Source organism: Manis pentadactyla, chromosome 5, assembly GCF_030020395.1.
Source record: "Manis pentadactyla isolate mManPen7 chromosome 5, mManPen7.hap1, whole genome shotgun sequence".
Classification (NCBI taxonomy): Eukaryota; Metazoa; Chordata; class Mammalia; order Pholidota; family Manidae; genus Manis; species Manis pentadactyla.
Genome location: NC_080023.1, coordinates 158,883,203 through 158,897,477, shown reverse-complemented (window position 1 = coordinate 158,897,477; position 14,275 = coordinate 158,883,203). Strand labels below are relative to the sequence as shown.

The following is a 14,275-nucleotide window of genomic DNA, read 5'->3' as shown; positions in this document are numbered from 1 at the left end:
CCATGGATTCTGGCCTGTTTTAATCATGGCTCGAACAGGGGGCATCTGGTTTATCCTCGCATGACATTTACTGAGCACCTATTTTGGTGCTGGGTACTGAGGACCCTAGAGCAATAGGAGCCAGTGCCTGTTATATTTGTCTCTATTGTTGCTGAAACAGATGATCACTCACACACTAGTAGCTTAAAGCAACATGAATGTATTATCTTGCAGTCCTATAGATCAGAAGTCCAAGATGAGTCTCACTGGGCTCAAATCAAGGTGTTGACAGACTGAATTCCTTTCTGGAGACTCAATGGGAGAATCTGTTAGCTTGATTTTTCCAGCTTATAGGAGCCACCCACATTCCTCAGCTCTTCCTCTAAAAATATTTTGAAGCATCATCGCACCTCTGATCCTGACTCTCGCCCTTCTGCACCCTCTTCTACTTTTGGGGGCCCTGGTGATTTGGATCCACCTGGATCATCCAGAATAATCTCCCTATTTTAGGGCCAGCTAATTAGCAACATTTATTCCATCTACAACATTGATTCCTCTTGGCTATGTGAGGTAACATATTCACAGATTCAAGATTAGGGCATGGCATCTTTGGGGCCATTACTGTGTTTACCATCCTGTCCTCAGGGAGCCTGGAGTCCACTGAGGGAGAGAGCAGTCAGTGTGGGAAGGACTTTGATAGGGCACCATCCAAGCCCAGAAAAGGGTACGACCGACCCATCTGGGGTGGTAGAGGTGGGCCAGAGAAATCCTTCTGGAAGATTTGAGGGCTGACCTGAGCCTTGAAGAATGAGAAGGGCTCAGCCAGGTGAAGAGGGATTGATAGTGGAAGGCATTCCCAGGAACATGTGCAAAGGCCCCTGAGGCAAGAGAAAGAATGCACGTATCATTGTGACGGAAGCACTAGAGACGTCATGGGGCTGGGGTGAGGCCGGAGAGGTGCCCAGTGGTGAGACCATGAGGCTTTGAATGCCTGGAGGCTGGAGGCTTTCCTGAAGGTGGGGAGAGCCTTTGAGGGTTTTGAGCAGAAGACTGATGAGGTCGGTTTTGCATTTGAGAAAGACCACTCTGTGTTCGTGGTAGAGTGGCTGGAAGAGAGGCCGACTGGGGGTTGTAAACCAGTGAGGAGGTGATTCACCGGAAGAGATGATGGAGGCCTGGATGAAGGTAGGGGCAGAGCAGAGCAAGTAGTTGGTGAGCTGTGGAAGGCCAGAAGACCATATGGGACATGGCTGAGGGAAGGCAGGAGGAGGGCCAGGGTGATGAGCAGATTTCTGGCCTAGGAGTCTGGCTGGATGGTGGTGCCAACACTGAGGCAGGGACACGAGAGGAGGAGTAGGTTTAGGAAGGTGTTGAGTTGGGTTTGATGTGTTGATGGTCTGTGCCTGATGGACATCTAAGGGAGGCATCCATGGGGCAGCTGGATATAGGCGTCTGGAGCTCATATATCAACTGATACCAATTAGTTATTGCTGTGTACAAACCACCCCAAAACTCGGTGGTAAAAAACAGCAGTTACCTATTATTACTTACATGCCTGAATGTAGCCTGGGGCTTGTCTGATCCAGGTTGGGCTTCTCTGATGGCTCAGCTTCAAGCTGCAGGTCTGCAGATGGTGGGATTTAGGGATGCAACCTCTCCTTTCCCTCTGCCCCCTGACCTGAATGCCTCCCTCCCCCCATTCCTCCATTCCACCTTGGACCAGTGGATGGCATTTGAGGAAAGATCTGTAGGAAGTGAGGAAATAAGCATGTCTTGAGGAAGAGTATTCTAGGCAGAGGAATAGCCAGTGCAAAGGCCCTGATATGAGATGGTGCCTGGTGTGTTTGAGGAACAGAAAAGAGGCCGGTGTAGCAGGGGGAGTGGGTGGGAGAGGAAGTCACAGAGTTCATTCGGGCCTTAGTCATATGGGGCCTGGAAGGTCATGGGAAGTGGCCTCTACCCTTATTATTACTGCTACTATCCTTTTCATCCTCTCCTCCTATCCCCCGCAGGACCCCCCATCTCTGGACGCAGCCATCCAGCATGCCTTGGCAGGCCTATATCCCCCTTTTGAGGCCACTGCGCCCACCATCCTGGGGCAGGTGTTCCGTCTCCTGGATTCTGACTTCCGGGGGGATGGGCTGAGCTTCCTCCTGGATTTCCTGATACCTGCCAAGCGCTTGTGTGAACAAGTTCGGGAAGCAGCCTGTGTAAGTTGGAAGGGACACGGGGCCGGGGACAAGCTCTCCCAGAAGCCGCAGGGCTGGTGCTGAACAAGGAAAGAAGTGGGCTGTTGTTCATCTTGTCTCAGAGCAAGAACTGAGGGTGTGGGATGGTTTTCCAGGTATCATTGCTCTCCCAAAGGGAGACATTAGCCATTCCCACCCAATGGAGCAGGAAGTCCACGTGGCCCTTTACTCTCTGACATCTAGAAGTCAATCCTGTTTCCCTTTCATTAGCAGGGAGGAAGGTCTGGATAAAAGACATTCTTGTAGGTTTCCTTGTCCCTGGGAGCCTGACCTGGGGCTGGCATTATGGGCATCACCAGCCTGCCTTGGCTGAAGTGGGGCAGCCTGCTGCTTCGATGGAAATAGCAGAGAATGTTCTAGATCTTCCCTCGAGCCCTTGATGCCTCTGGACTCTCACTTTCTTCCCAGGAGACCCCTTCAAACCCAGATCTCATGGAGGCCTCTCCTGAGGCAAAGTGGAAAGAAAAGTGTTTTAGGCAAGACTCATTGGCTGTAAATGACAGATCTTTACTCAGACAGGGTCAGGGTGATCCAGCCTCAGACTCGAGATGATCCACCAATTGAACTGTTAAGGACCCTTTCTGTCTCTTGTCTCTGCTTCTTGCTTGCCAGCATCATTCTTACAGGCTATGTGTTCCTGCGAGGCTGGACTGGGCAGCTCTGGGATCAAATCCTACCCTGGAGAGGAAAATGAACTCTGCAGATAGACAAATTGCAAGGAAGGATCCTGGTTGGCCAGGCTTTGGTCTTATATCCAGCCCTGGACCAATCACTGCAGCCAGAGGAATGGGATACAGGACTGGCCAGGCTTGAATCACATGTCTACCTCTATGGTCAGAGGGTGGAGACTGTTTTAAGAAAAGGGTGGAGAGAGGCCTTTGGAGGCCAGATCCTCAGATGCCCACTGCTGGAACTAACCACCCCCTTCACAGGGTTGCCAACTATGTGCCCTGTTCTGCTGTTAGTTAATGCCCATCCCCCCTGCTGCCCCAGCCTCGGGAATCAACAAGAGGTTCATAGACCCCACCAACCTTTCCTGAGTTGCTCGTGCTTGCCGGGACATCAGGAACAAAAAGTTAGGGTAGGGACTGTGTGCATCATTTCAGTGGTAGAAAAAAACTGCATGTGGCAGCTAAAAGTTCTGGTTTAGGAGCCAGAACTCGAGATGGCTAGAACTGCAAGGAAACAGATCATTCGTGTGATGTGCTGAGCACAGTGGCGGGCACATAGCAGCAGCTCCATACACATCAGTCGTAACTGCAGGAGAAGGAAGACTCTCAGAAACATTGGCGGCCAACTTCCCCATGTCCATGCGGATATGATTTCATACACAACTTTCCTCATCTTTATTTCTTCCCCAGGACAAGCTACACAACTGCTCGCTTCCTTTTTTTTGGCCATTAAGACTGTATGTGCGCTGTTACCTTCCCATTTTTCCCGGAGACAAGGGTCACAGCCTTTTGATTTTTTTATTTTTAAGTATGGGTGACTCTAACTTAATTGTAATTGTAGGTGAATTGGTATCACCACAGCGCAGGGGATGGAATGAACAGTAGGGCCTCAGGAGTCAGGTGCCCACGTTCAAATCCAGGCTCCCTCACAGTGAAGGTGGGGGATCCACGTCACCTCTCTGAGCTTCAGTTTTCTTCGGTATCGTCTCAGCACCTACCTCACAGAGACGGCACCTGCCACGCAGCACAGAGCCTGGCGCAGCAAGTGCTCAGTAGTTGGGGGTTGTTACTCGCCCTCTTTCCCCCTTCTCCCTCTGAGATGAGTGCCAGCCTCAGAATCTGCCTTTGTCACCACCAGCCCCCAGAGGCAGCCAGCCACCCTCTCATGAAGTCTAGCGGGGATCAGGGCTAGACACAGGTGGCAGGATGTGAAAGTCCAGGCAAAAGTCCTGCTTCTGCTGCTTATCAGCTGAGTCACTATAAGCCAGTTCTTTCACCTCTTGGAGCTTCAGTTTCCTCATCTGTAAAGTGGGAACAATAACACCCAAACTCTGAATTTCTCCATCTGCAAGAACCAAATATCTGTGAGAGTCAACTCTTCCATAAGATGATCATCTCTATTTGCAAAATACCTCGGGGCTGTTCTGTCTCATTCAACAAGAAGATCATAATAGCAGGGGGCTAAATGCAAGGGATGGACTAACCTGGACTCTTGGGGTTAAGGGGTGTGAAGGTTCTCCTAGGAAGCCAAGTCTACAGTGCAATGGACAGCAACTGGTTTGTCAAGTTGGGGGATGCAAGTGTGGTCAGTTCTTATTATTTCCTCGATTAATAATTACAGGAAACACCTGCTAAATTGGCAGGAAGTTCAATGCCGCTCTCTGGAGGTCTCCCCCACACACACCCAAATGATATGAGATTATCTGGGGCTTCTGCAGTTCATGGGAGTAGGACTGCCAAAAGGCAGCTGGAGAAAGACCTGTTGGCAGTTCAGGGGAGCTGCTATTCCTGCTGTTGACACATGTGTTGGGGTCACTCGTGAACACTGGTCCTGCACAGCCCGGCGGAGAGGCTGAGCTAAGCAATCAATCACGTCCATCTCTCACTGTGGTGGGGCTTGCTCCAGGACGACTTGCCGTGTCGACCTATACAGAGAGTTGCCAGCACCTTCTTTTGAAAATAATTTTTTTTAAGCTTTGCCTCATCTGCCATGTTGTTGCCCAGTGATGGGAAATACATAAGTAAATAATAACCAGTTAGATAATAAACATTCAAGTCCAGAATAGTGGAGTGACTTTCTCAAGGTCGTCCACCAGGAAGTTAGTGGCAGGGTCCAGATCTTCTGACTTCTCCCTCAGTATAGTTTCTATTTCACTCTGTAGTCTGCCTACTTAACCATTAGAAAATGGTATAATAGCAGTAAGTGACCTTTTTATTTTTTAATCAAAAATCCCCACAATCTGTCAAAGGGTAAATGTCAGAGAGAGACAGAATTCATTATTATTGAACGTCCACTTAGTGTATGCCAGGCATTGTGGTGGTGGTGTTTTGCATATACATATATAGCATCTCATTTAATCCTCATAGTGCTACACATTGTTATTCCTATTTGGAGATAGAGAAGCTGAGGCTCAAAGCAGTTATGTAATTTGTACACATTAGCCATTCAGACGGTGGAACCCATGTCTTCCTGGTTTTAAATTGGAAGGCTCAGGTTGGAGTGGGATACATGTGGAGGAGAGGTGGGTGCAAGCCAGGCCAGATGATCCTTGCAGGAAAGGTACTTGTTAACTAGTGCCCTGCACTCAGAGCTTTTCTTCCATAAGCCAGTAGGTTGGCAAGTATTTTCAAGGTCAGGGCCAGGACTAGGGTGAGGCAAGAGAGGCATGGGAGTTGCAGCATTTAAGGAGGCATCCACTCTCCTGGTCGTGTGACTTGCGGGACCCTGAGAGTAGGGCCTCCTTAGATGCAGCATCCCAGGACCCTCTTGCCTCATTCCCATCCCTGACCTACTGGATTCCATCTGGGAGAGGGAAGGAGGCCGACCCACGGGCAGGGTCTTTCGGGTCCTCTGACACCATCCCCTTCTCTCTGCAGGCCCCGTATGCACACTGCCTCTTCCTGCATGAGGGCTGGCCCTTGTGCCTGGGGGATGAGGTCGTGGTCCACCTGGCACCCCTCAACCCCCTCCTGTTGCGCCAGGGTGATTTCTACCTCCAAGTTGAGCCCCGGGAGGAGCAGTCCGTCTGCATCACAATCAAGTGCCTCTCCCTGGACCTGCGAACAGTGGACGCAAAGCCTGTCGCCGTGTCCTCCTACCCTCTCCTTTTCACTCAAGCATGGTTGGAGGTCATCAACAGTGACTTTGAGGGAAGTCCCCTACAACACTGCCTGGTGGCTTCAGAAGATGGGATCACCTCTGTGCCCTGGACCAAGATAACCAGCCCAGAGTTTGTGGATGACAGACCCCTAACAGTGGATGTCCTCTCCCCAGCCTGGGAGTCCCTTCAATTAGAGGCACTCAATTCAAGCAGCCCTCAGGAGCTGCTCCAGGTCAGGTCCCCAGACAGCCAGGTGCTCCTTGCCAAGAGGCTGACCAAGAGGAATGGCAGGAAATGTGGGAACAAGTACCCAGGACTCATCAAAGTGGAGCAAGCCAGGCCTGGGATGAACGATGTGGCCAGCAAGGACTTGGAGGGAGACTATGTGGCTCTCCTGGACTTTTCCCAAGAGAGCAGAGGAGGACCTCCCAGTAGGGAGGTGGTCGCATCCAGTGGGTGCCGTTTTGGGGCACTGGAGGAGTTATCCAGAACTAAGGAAATGCTTCTCTCTCAAAGAATGCTGCCTCTTTCGGGGGCCAGTGGGGGACCTTCCTTGGAAAAATGGACTTGTGCAAAGCCAGCAAGTTCAGAGGAGGAGCCATGCTTTCTGGGCTTGGGGAGAAAAGTCAACCACAAAGCTCCCACCCATGACTCAAAAAGCCAGCCCCAAGAACCCTACCTTGATGTCCTTGAGCACCCACCGCCCTGTACCTCTGGCCTTGGGACAAACATTTCAGATGAGCTGTCTGCCTCCAAGATGCAGGGACCTCTGGAAACCCCAGAGAATATGGTCCAGCCCAGGCCTGGACCGGGGCAAGCACCCTGTCCCTGCCCGGGCTCAGCTTCTGATGCTGCTCCCACCCCTGACACCAGGGAGAGAGAGAGGGCCAAATACAGGAACAGGAGGCTTCCCAAGCCTGTGACTCTCTCTGGTCAAAACACCCCCCCTTCCAGATCGCCCACTCCTGGTCTCAAATTCTCATTCTTGAAAGGGCAGCAGCGAGCCCCCATGCCTCCAGAGAAAGCCTCACTCCAGCATGGCAGGCCTTGGAAAGGCCTGTGCTCGCTTTACTCTCCCAAACCCAGCAGAGCCAAGCCCTTGGGGAAAGGTAAGGTGCCCACTCGCTCAGCTGGACAAGGGAACTGGCCTCTGATGTGACTGGGTGACAAGGTGGCACAGGCTCTCAGGGACAGAGACTCACCCGAGCTGCTCGGTCTCTGGGGTTTAGTGCACAGGGTGGCATGTCAAGAGGCTTGATGTCTCACCGGAACTGAGCAAGGTGCCATGACTGTGTTAAGACGGCTGGGTCCACACCCCAGCTACTCAGCACACACTTAAAGAGGACATAGCCTCTTTAAGTGCAGGGTCCCCCGCCTCTGCGCCATGGGGTCTCAAATGACTCATAGAGCTGTTTGGAGGTTCAGAGACATACCAGAAATAAGGAGCTTAGCACAATGCCTGCCACATAGCAGGAGCTCAGAAGTTGTAAGTTATTATTATTTGCCAGAGGTGAAAGAAAATATCTGCCCTAGGAAAATCCATCTTTGCTTAATACCCCTTTTCTTGTTGTTGCTTTTCCACAGCTGGAAAGATTCAGACCAAAACATCTGGCCTCACTGCTGACTCGGGCCCACTGACCGGGGAAAATGCTGGCTTCCCAGAACCACCTATGAGCCCTCCAGAAAGAGGCCCCACTCTGGATGAGGAGCCCCCAGGGCCAGAACCCAGGATTGGGGCTCTGAGGGTGGACATCTTCCACTCAGGAATAGCGTGCTTGCCAGGTCCCCAGGGGTGGTGGGGGAGGGGGAGGGGCTGGGGCAGGTGGCTGTGAAGGGTGGGGAGCTGGGGGTGAGGGTGGGAGGTCCCTGAGCATCCTCAGATGCAGGTGGGTGTGGAGGAGACAGGGAAAGTCCTGGGGGGCCCATCCTGGCTGGGCCATAGGTGACATGGGGAGACAGGATATTAGTTTGCTGGGACCACCACAGCAGAGTACCGCAGACTGGGGGGCTTAAACAACAGAAGTTTGTTTCTCACAGTTCCGGGGACTAGAAGCCCAACATCAAGTTGTCTTGTGGGCTGGTTTTCTGAGGCTTCTCTCCTTGGCATGTAGGTGGCTGCCTTCTCCACGTGTCTCACACAGTCTTCCCTCCGTGTGTCTGTGTCCAAATTCCTTCCTCTTATAAGGACACCATCATGTTGGATTATGGTCCACCCTCATGACCTTTTAACTTAAATACCTCTTTAATGATCCTGTCTCCAAATACAGTCACATTCTGAGGTACTGAGGGTTAGGACTTCAACAAAGGAATTTGGGCTAGTGAGGCACAATACAGCCCACAGCACAAAGTGTCTGAAATAGGGCTGCAAGCGCATGCAGATCCTGCAGAGGCTTAAGTGCCAGGTCCAGAAGCAAGCTTGCATTTTGCCCTCGAGGCCATGAGGAGCCAGGAACCCTCAGGGGAGCAGCACCCCTGGAGCTATGGTTGAGCTCAGTCATCAGGTTTGCAGCCAGATAAAAGCTCTTCTCTTGATGTGGCCCAGGGTCAAGGGCTGAATCAAGCGTGATCCCCACCCACACCGGTAGGTGAGAGACCTGGGTCTGTGGGAGACTGGGAAGCTGCTCCCCACAATTCCTCAGGTTCCTTATCAATAAAATGGGTCCAGGGATATGATGCAGTATGTCCCAACTTGAGGGAAACCCAATGGCTGTGAGAAATCTCAGAAGAACAAGGACAAACATCTCCAACTTTGCAAATTAGGTAGTTTTTCATGGTTAATTATTTCATGTTTTTTGACTTTCTATTATGAAAAAGTTCAAACTTACAAAAAAGAAGAGATTATAGTATGATGGACACTCACAGACCCACTACTCAGATTTTTAAAATCTTAACATTTGGCATAAATTAAAGATCTTCATATTTTACCCCTAAATACATCTGCATGTGTCTCTTAACTGTAAAGAGATTGTCCCTAGTGACCACGATACCATTAGCGTACCTAACAGAAATAAGAGTAATTTATAATACAACTCAATACACAGTTCATATTTACATTTCCCATACTATCCCCCTAAAAATGTTTTCCCTTTTGAAATTTATGAATGGATGCTAGGAAAAATCAAACCCATGATCTCAAGAGGATATAAAGTTATATATACACATAAATGTACATATTTTTAAATTATGTTAAATTTTCAAATACACATGGAAGAAAGAATGTTCCAGATGGTTGTGCCCTTCTGTAAGGCAGCACTTACGAAGGTGGTTAAATTTGTCCAAGACACCATGAGGGTCTTGCACAGTTACACACTGCAGAGGATTGTGGCCACATGGAATGGTGACAGTCACTGCAGCACAGCCCTGTGTGAGGTGGCCCTGGAGGACAGGACTCCAAGCCCAGGGTGTGCGACAGGCCCAGTTTCTAGAGGCCTGGGACTCTTTTTCCCCACTGTCCTTCCCCCTTCCCCTCAGTGCAGCCAGGCTGTGCTGACTCCCTGGACCCTGGACTCTTGACCCCTGTGGGGAGCATGGGGCACACAGCCCTGATTCCTGGCACAGGAAACAGTCGGTGGAGAGCCCAGAGCTGAAAATCTCCAAGACTAAATAGTGAGCTGGTGGCCATGGGCTGCACACTTCCCATGCAGGGGCCAGAGACAAGGACAGAGATGATCCCTGTAACAACTGCTGTTCATTGAGCCCTTGCCATGTCTGTGCTGCTCAGGGAATGTCTCATTTAGTCCTTGAAATAAGCTAATATTATTTCAGTATTTTTTTCTCGCCCTTTAACAGACGAGGAAACGGAGGCTCAGAGACACACTGACTTGGCCAAGGACACACAGCGAGTCAGTGCAGAGCTGGGACTTGAACCCGTCTCTGTGATCCCAAAGCTCATTCTATGAGCTTTGCCTCCCTGGGCACCTTGTACAGAGCGAATCCAGAGGAGGGCTCTCCGAGGCTATATGAGTCTGCATGGAGGAGGGATCCAGGGACAACTTTTCTGAGGAAGTGGGTTTTGAACTGGGTCTTGTAGGATGACTAAGAGTTCCGATTTCACAGGAGAGAGAGAGGGCATTCCAGGCAGACGGACCAGTAGGGGCAAAAGCCTGGAGGCTGTAGAGCAGATTCCCATGAAAGGGCTCCACCAAAAGTGCTCACAGCTCATCTCTGTCCTCTCTCCTCCAGGTGGTCGGGACAGGGTGGGGCGGCCCCTGCTTCTGGTGTCAACCACCCAGGGGGCCTGGGATGCGCCGTGCTGCACAGCCTCAGAGGTCGCCAAGCTGCTGTCCTACCTGTGCACTGTCCCCAGGTAAGGGACTGGGCTGGCTGGACACTCCATCCCCCCTCAACCCCTTGGCCCAGAGCCCAGGACAAGACACTCAGTGGAGAGACATCATATCCTTCCACCCAGTCTCCTATTCCCCGAGCCAGTCCCAAGACAACTGCTGGGGGGAAAGCGGGACAGACTTAGTCCCTGCCACCAGGGGGTACCCAGGGCTGGTAGAGGAGACGGACATTGTGCAAGAAACAAACTATGGACCAAGCAACTCTCAGGAGTGTTAGGGGGTGAAGAAAACAGTGGGATGTTGTAGCTCAGTGATTCTCAAACTGGAGGGTGCATCAGAATCATCTGGAAGACTGTTAAAACAGATCACTGGACCCTCCCCTTCCCCGCCCCGCCCCCTGCAGTGTTTCTAATTCAGATCTGGTGTAGGTAGGGCCTGAGCATTTGCTTTTCTAGCAAGTTTCCTGGTGATACTGATGGCATTGACAGGGGATGCATTTTGAGAACCCCTTTTTGCAAAGTGAGAAGGGTGGTGGAAATAATTTCAATTGGAAATCAGGGAGGACTTCCCCGAGAAGGTGATAATTGAGGGGGCATCTGAATTATAAAATTTGTTGAACAAATGAAGGGTGAATGAGTGAATGAATGAATGAGTGAGAGAGTGAAAGAAAGAATGAGTGAGTCAGTGAGTGAATGACGAGTGACCCAGGCTGATTGCTGACACTCTCCCGCAGACCCCTACCACCATTTGGACCCCCTGATAGACTAGCTGGGGAAGAGACACCACTCTTTCCTCTGAGTCCCAGTGCCCAGCAAGGCGGTGTCAGATATTCAGATGTGGTGTTTGCCCCAGACTGTGACTGTAGACCCCAACCGAGGTTCCTCTGCTAGGGGCAGGGGGTGAGGGACTGATGGAACCCTCCACCCCACAGGAGCCATCGCTGCCACCTGCTGGCCACTGAGATTTTTCTTCCTCTTACCCAAGGTGGAGTGGCTTTTCTGGCTTCAGGGGACATGGGACCCCCTTTCCGTACTGAGAAATGGCCAGTGCGGTGGACGGAGCTCTGGAATCTCACCAACTTGCTGTGTGGCCTTGGGGCAGTAATGTGCCCCCTCTGTGCAGCTCACCAGAGGAAAGGGCATGACCGAGTGGGCTCTGAGGACCAAGTGCGGCCATGAGAGGAGGGGGGCACCGTGTGAACCGGGAGTGTGCTGTGAGAGGGGCCCTGGTGTGCTGGGCTTGCCTTTCCACTCTTGCTTTGAACCGACTTGCTGGGCATCTGCTCTGGGCCTGGCTAGAGACCCAAATGCCCCTCACATCGGACCCTGACCTGTTCGGGCCTGATGGCAGAGGCAGGTGTGGAAACAAACCACTTCCCAGCATGCACATAGCCAGAGGCAGGGACGGTGTGGGACATGAAGTCAGACCTGCTGTCACGTCCAAGAACCGCCTCTCACTGTCTGCCATATCGCTACCCTGTGCCTCAGTTCCCCTCCTGGGATAGCACGAATAGCAGATGTTTATAGCCCTCTTGCTCTGTGAAGTCACTGAGTGCTTCACAGTAATGAAGTCATTGGTCCTCACCACAGCCTTGTGAGACTGATACTATTATTATTATCCCCATTTACAGATGGGGAAACTGACTCCCAAAAAGATAAAATGACTTCTCCAGGTGGCCAGGTACTATGGCGGTGCCACAACTCCAGCCCCACACCGGCCACCTGTGGTTTTATCTATGATTGGACTGGCTGTAAGGCTTGAAGGCAGTTGGGTATTTTTTCCCAATGTGCCTGGTCTTTGGAATGGCCAAGGCCACCTGAAACCATGCCTTGGCCTGCCCCATACATGCTGGCCAGATGTCTGCAGGGTTGCGAGTATGTGAGGAATCAGTATTTCAACAAGTCCTGGCAGTCCGGGACATCCTAAGGTAGTCACTGAGAAGTGCAGCATGAACCTAAACCAGTGAGGGTGTTTCAGCTGCAAGTAACCAATTCCAATTCAAACTGTCTCAACCAGTAAGGAAATTCAATGTTCTATGTCTCTGCCTTATATCTCTTTGTAAGAACTTTTTAAAAGAGAAAATGTCTTTCCCAGAAGTACCCCAGCAAACTTCCCCTCACAACACATTGGTCAGAAATATGTCATATGACTGCTATCTAGAGCCATAATTGGCCAGAGGAATTGAGTCACTACTGGCTTCAACCAGTCAGAAACCAGCCTCTCACGGAGGAAGGCATATTATTTGGAGGGAACTGGGTTTTTTAACAAAGAAAGAGTTCTGCCCACACAAAAGGGGTGGGTGAATGCTGGGTAATTCACCCACTGCAATTGCTTGTCGCTTATGATTATTAGGCTCTAAGACAGGGCTTTATGAAGTACTGTGGAAACACCAGTGAGAGGGAGCAATGGACTCTGCCTGGAGAAGAATCGTGGAGGGCTTCCTGGAAGCGGGGGGGTGGTAGGCATTGGAACGTGGTCTTGCAGGATAAAGTATGCATCAGTAATTCAAAGATTCTGGCAGCCAGTGTTCCTCTACTAGGTGCTTCCCCCCGAGGACAGCCCAGTCCATCCTGCAAGCCTGCCAATTCTGTTTACCACCCACAGGCCTGAAGATAAAGCCAAGGGGCTGGTGGTGGTGATTGATGCCAGGAAACAGCCCGCGCACCCTGGTCTGGTCAGTGCCCTGCAGGCTACCCAGGTGAGTGGGAGGTGGAAAGCCTCAGCCAGGAAGTCTTGGGAGCACCAGGGGCTTGGTGACATTCGGAGCCCCCGGGAGCTCAGAGCTAGGACCAGAGCCCTCAGGCAGGGACTCTTGGTTGCAGCTAGCAGAAAACCCGCGCAATCAGCCTTCAGGACAAAGGGAGTTCATTGGTTCAAATAACTTGACTGTCCAGGACTTACATCCACCTTCAAGTATGGCTTGATTCTGGGGCCAAATATTGTCACCAAGACCCGGTCCCCCTCTCCATTTCTGGCCCTGCTCCGGGATGGTGCTATTCCCAGCCAGGCCCCCTGTCAGGGTGGCAGTTTGGCTCCCAGTAGCTCTAACTGCTCATGGTCTTTCCTTTGAGTCCAGTAGGAAGGAGTGAGAGATTCTTCTCCCAAAGTCCCTAGCCAACGCTTCTTTCTCTCCTGAGCCCCGATTGGCTCAGGTGTCCACCCGTCAGCCGATCTCTATAACCCGGGGCTGCAACACACTGGTTGGACTAGACTGACTGAATGGGAAAGGAGGGAAGAGATTCCTCACTAGCCGGGCAGCAGAGGAAATGGAAGTTTGGCACATGCCTGCTTCCTGGTCTGATCCTCTCCTCCCTGTATAGATGGGGAAACAGAAGCCCAGGGAGGGCAGGCCATCCAGGAAATTTGCTGCACAGCTTGGACCTGCTGCTCTCTTGACTCACCCTCCGAACATAGCATGCAAAGGTCCTCCCGCCCTGTCTCTGGGGCCCATTTGCTTGCATCTTAGCGGCAGGCTCAGCAAAGGCCCAGACAGAGCAGCTCTGAAATGCTTCTCTCTGACAGGCTCTTGTCCCGGCCGCCATCCGTGCCGTGCTCTACCTGGGGGAGAAGGAGGCTGCTCTCCAGCTGGAGACATTACCTGACACCCAGGTGAGGGGGAGGCAGCATCCACAGAGGCGGAGAGGAGTTGTTGGCTTGAGCTGAGCTGGGGTGAAGAATTGCAGAATTCACGAGCTAGGAGAGGCCCTGAGCAATCTAGCGGTCAATAAATGCAAGCCTGGATGCTACAGCTCTCCAGCCCTGCCTCTGTGGCAGGCCTTGCCAAATCATCACAGAATTATTTCTCTCTGGTAATCCTAGCAGCTCCTAGTGAGCACTGCCATGTGAGTGAGAGCTGCATATGGCTTGAAGCCTACCTGAAAAGCTTCGTATAATCAACCCTTGTTCTTTTCAGATGAGGAAACTGAGGCCCAAGGCCACATGCAAGCTAGAGGCAGAGGTACCTTTTCTGCACTGTGGCCCTGATCTTCCTA

The 14,275-nt window shown here is 51.6% G+C and overlaps 1 protein-coding gene across 2 annotated transcripts in view; it reads left to right on the top strand.

Moving 5' to 3' along the window:
- The window catches only part of KIAA1755 (KIAA1755 ortholog), a 37,943-nt gene that overhangs the window by 8,770 nt on the left and 14,898 nt on the right, over positions 1-14,275 (top strand). For both annotated transcript variants that reach the window (XM_036902304.2, XM_036902305.2), the window contains exons 2-7: positions 1,992-2,189; positions 5,777-7,109; positions 7,585-7,782; positions 10,183-10,306; positions 12,888-12,981; positions 13,806-13,892. In XM_036902304.2, the coding sequence (XP_036758199.2) occupies positions 1,992-2,189; positions 5,777-7,109; positions 7,585-7,782; positions 10,183-10,306; positions 12,888-12,981; positions 13,806-13,892 (2,034 nt within the window). The remainder of the gene's footprint in view (positions 1-1,991; positions 2,190-5,776; positions 7,110-7,584; positions 7,783-10,182; positions 10,307-12,887; positions 12,982-13,805; positions 13,893-14,275) is intronic.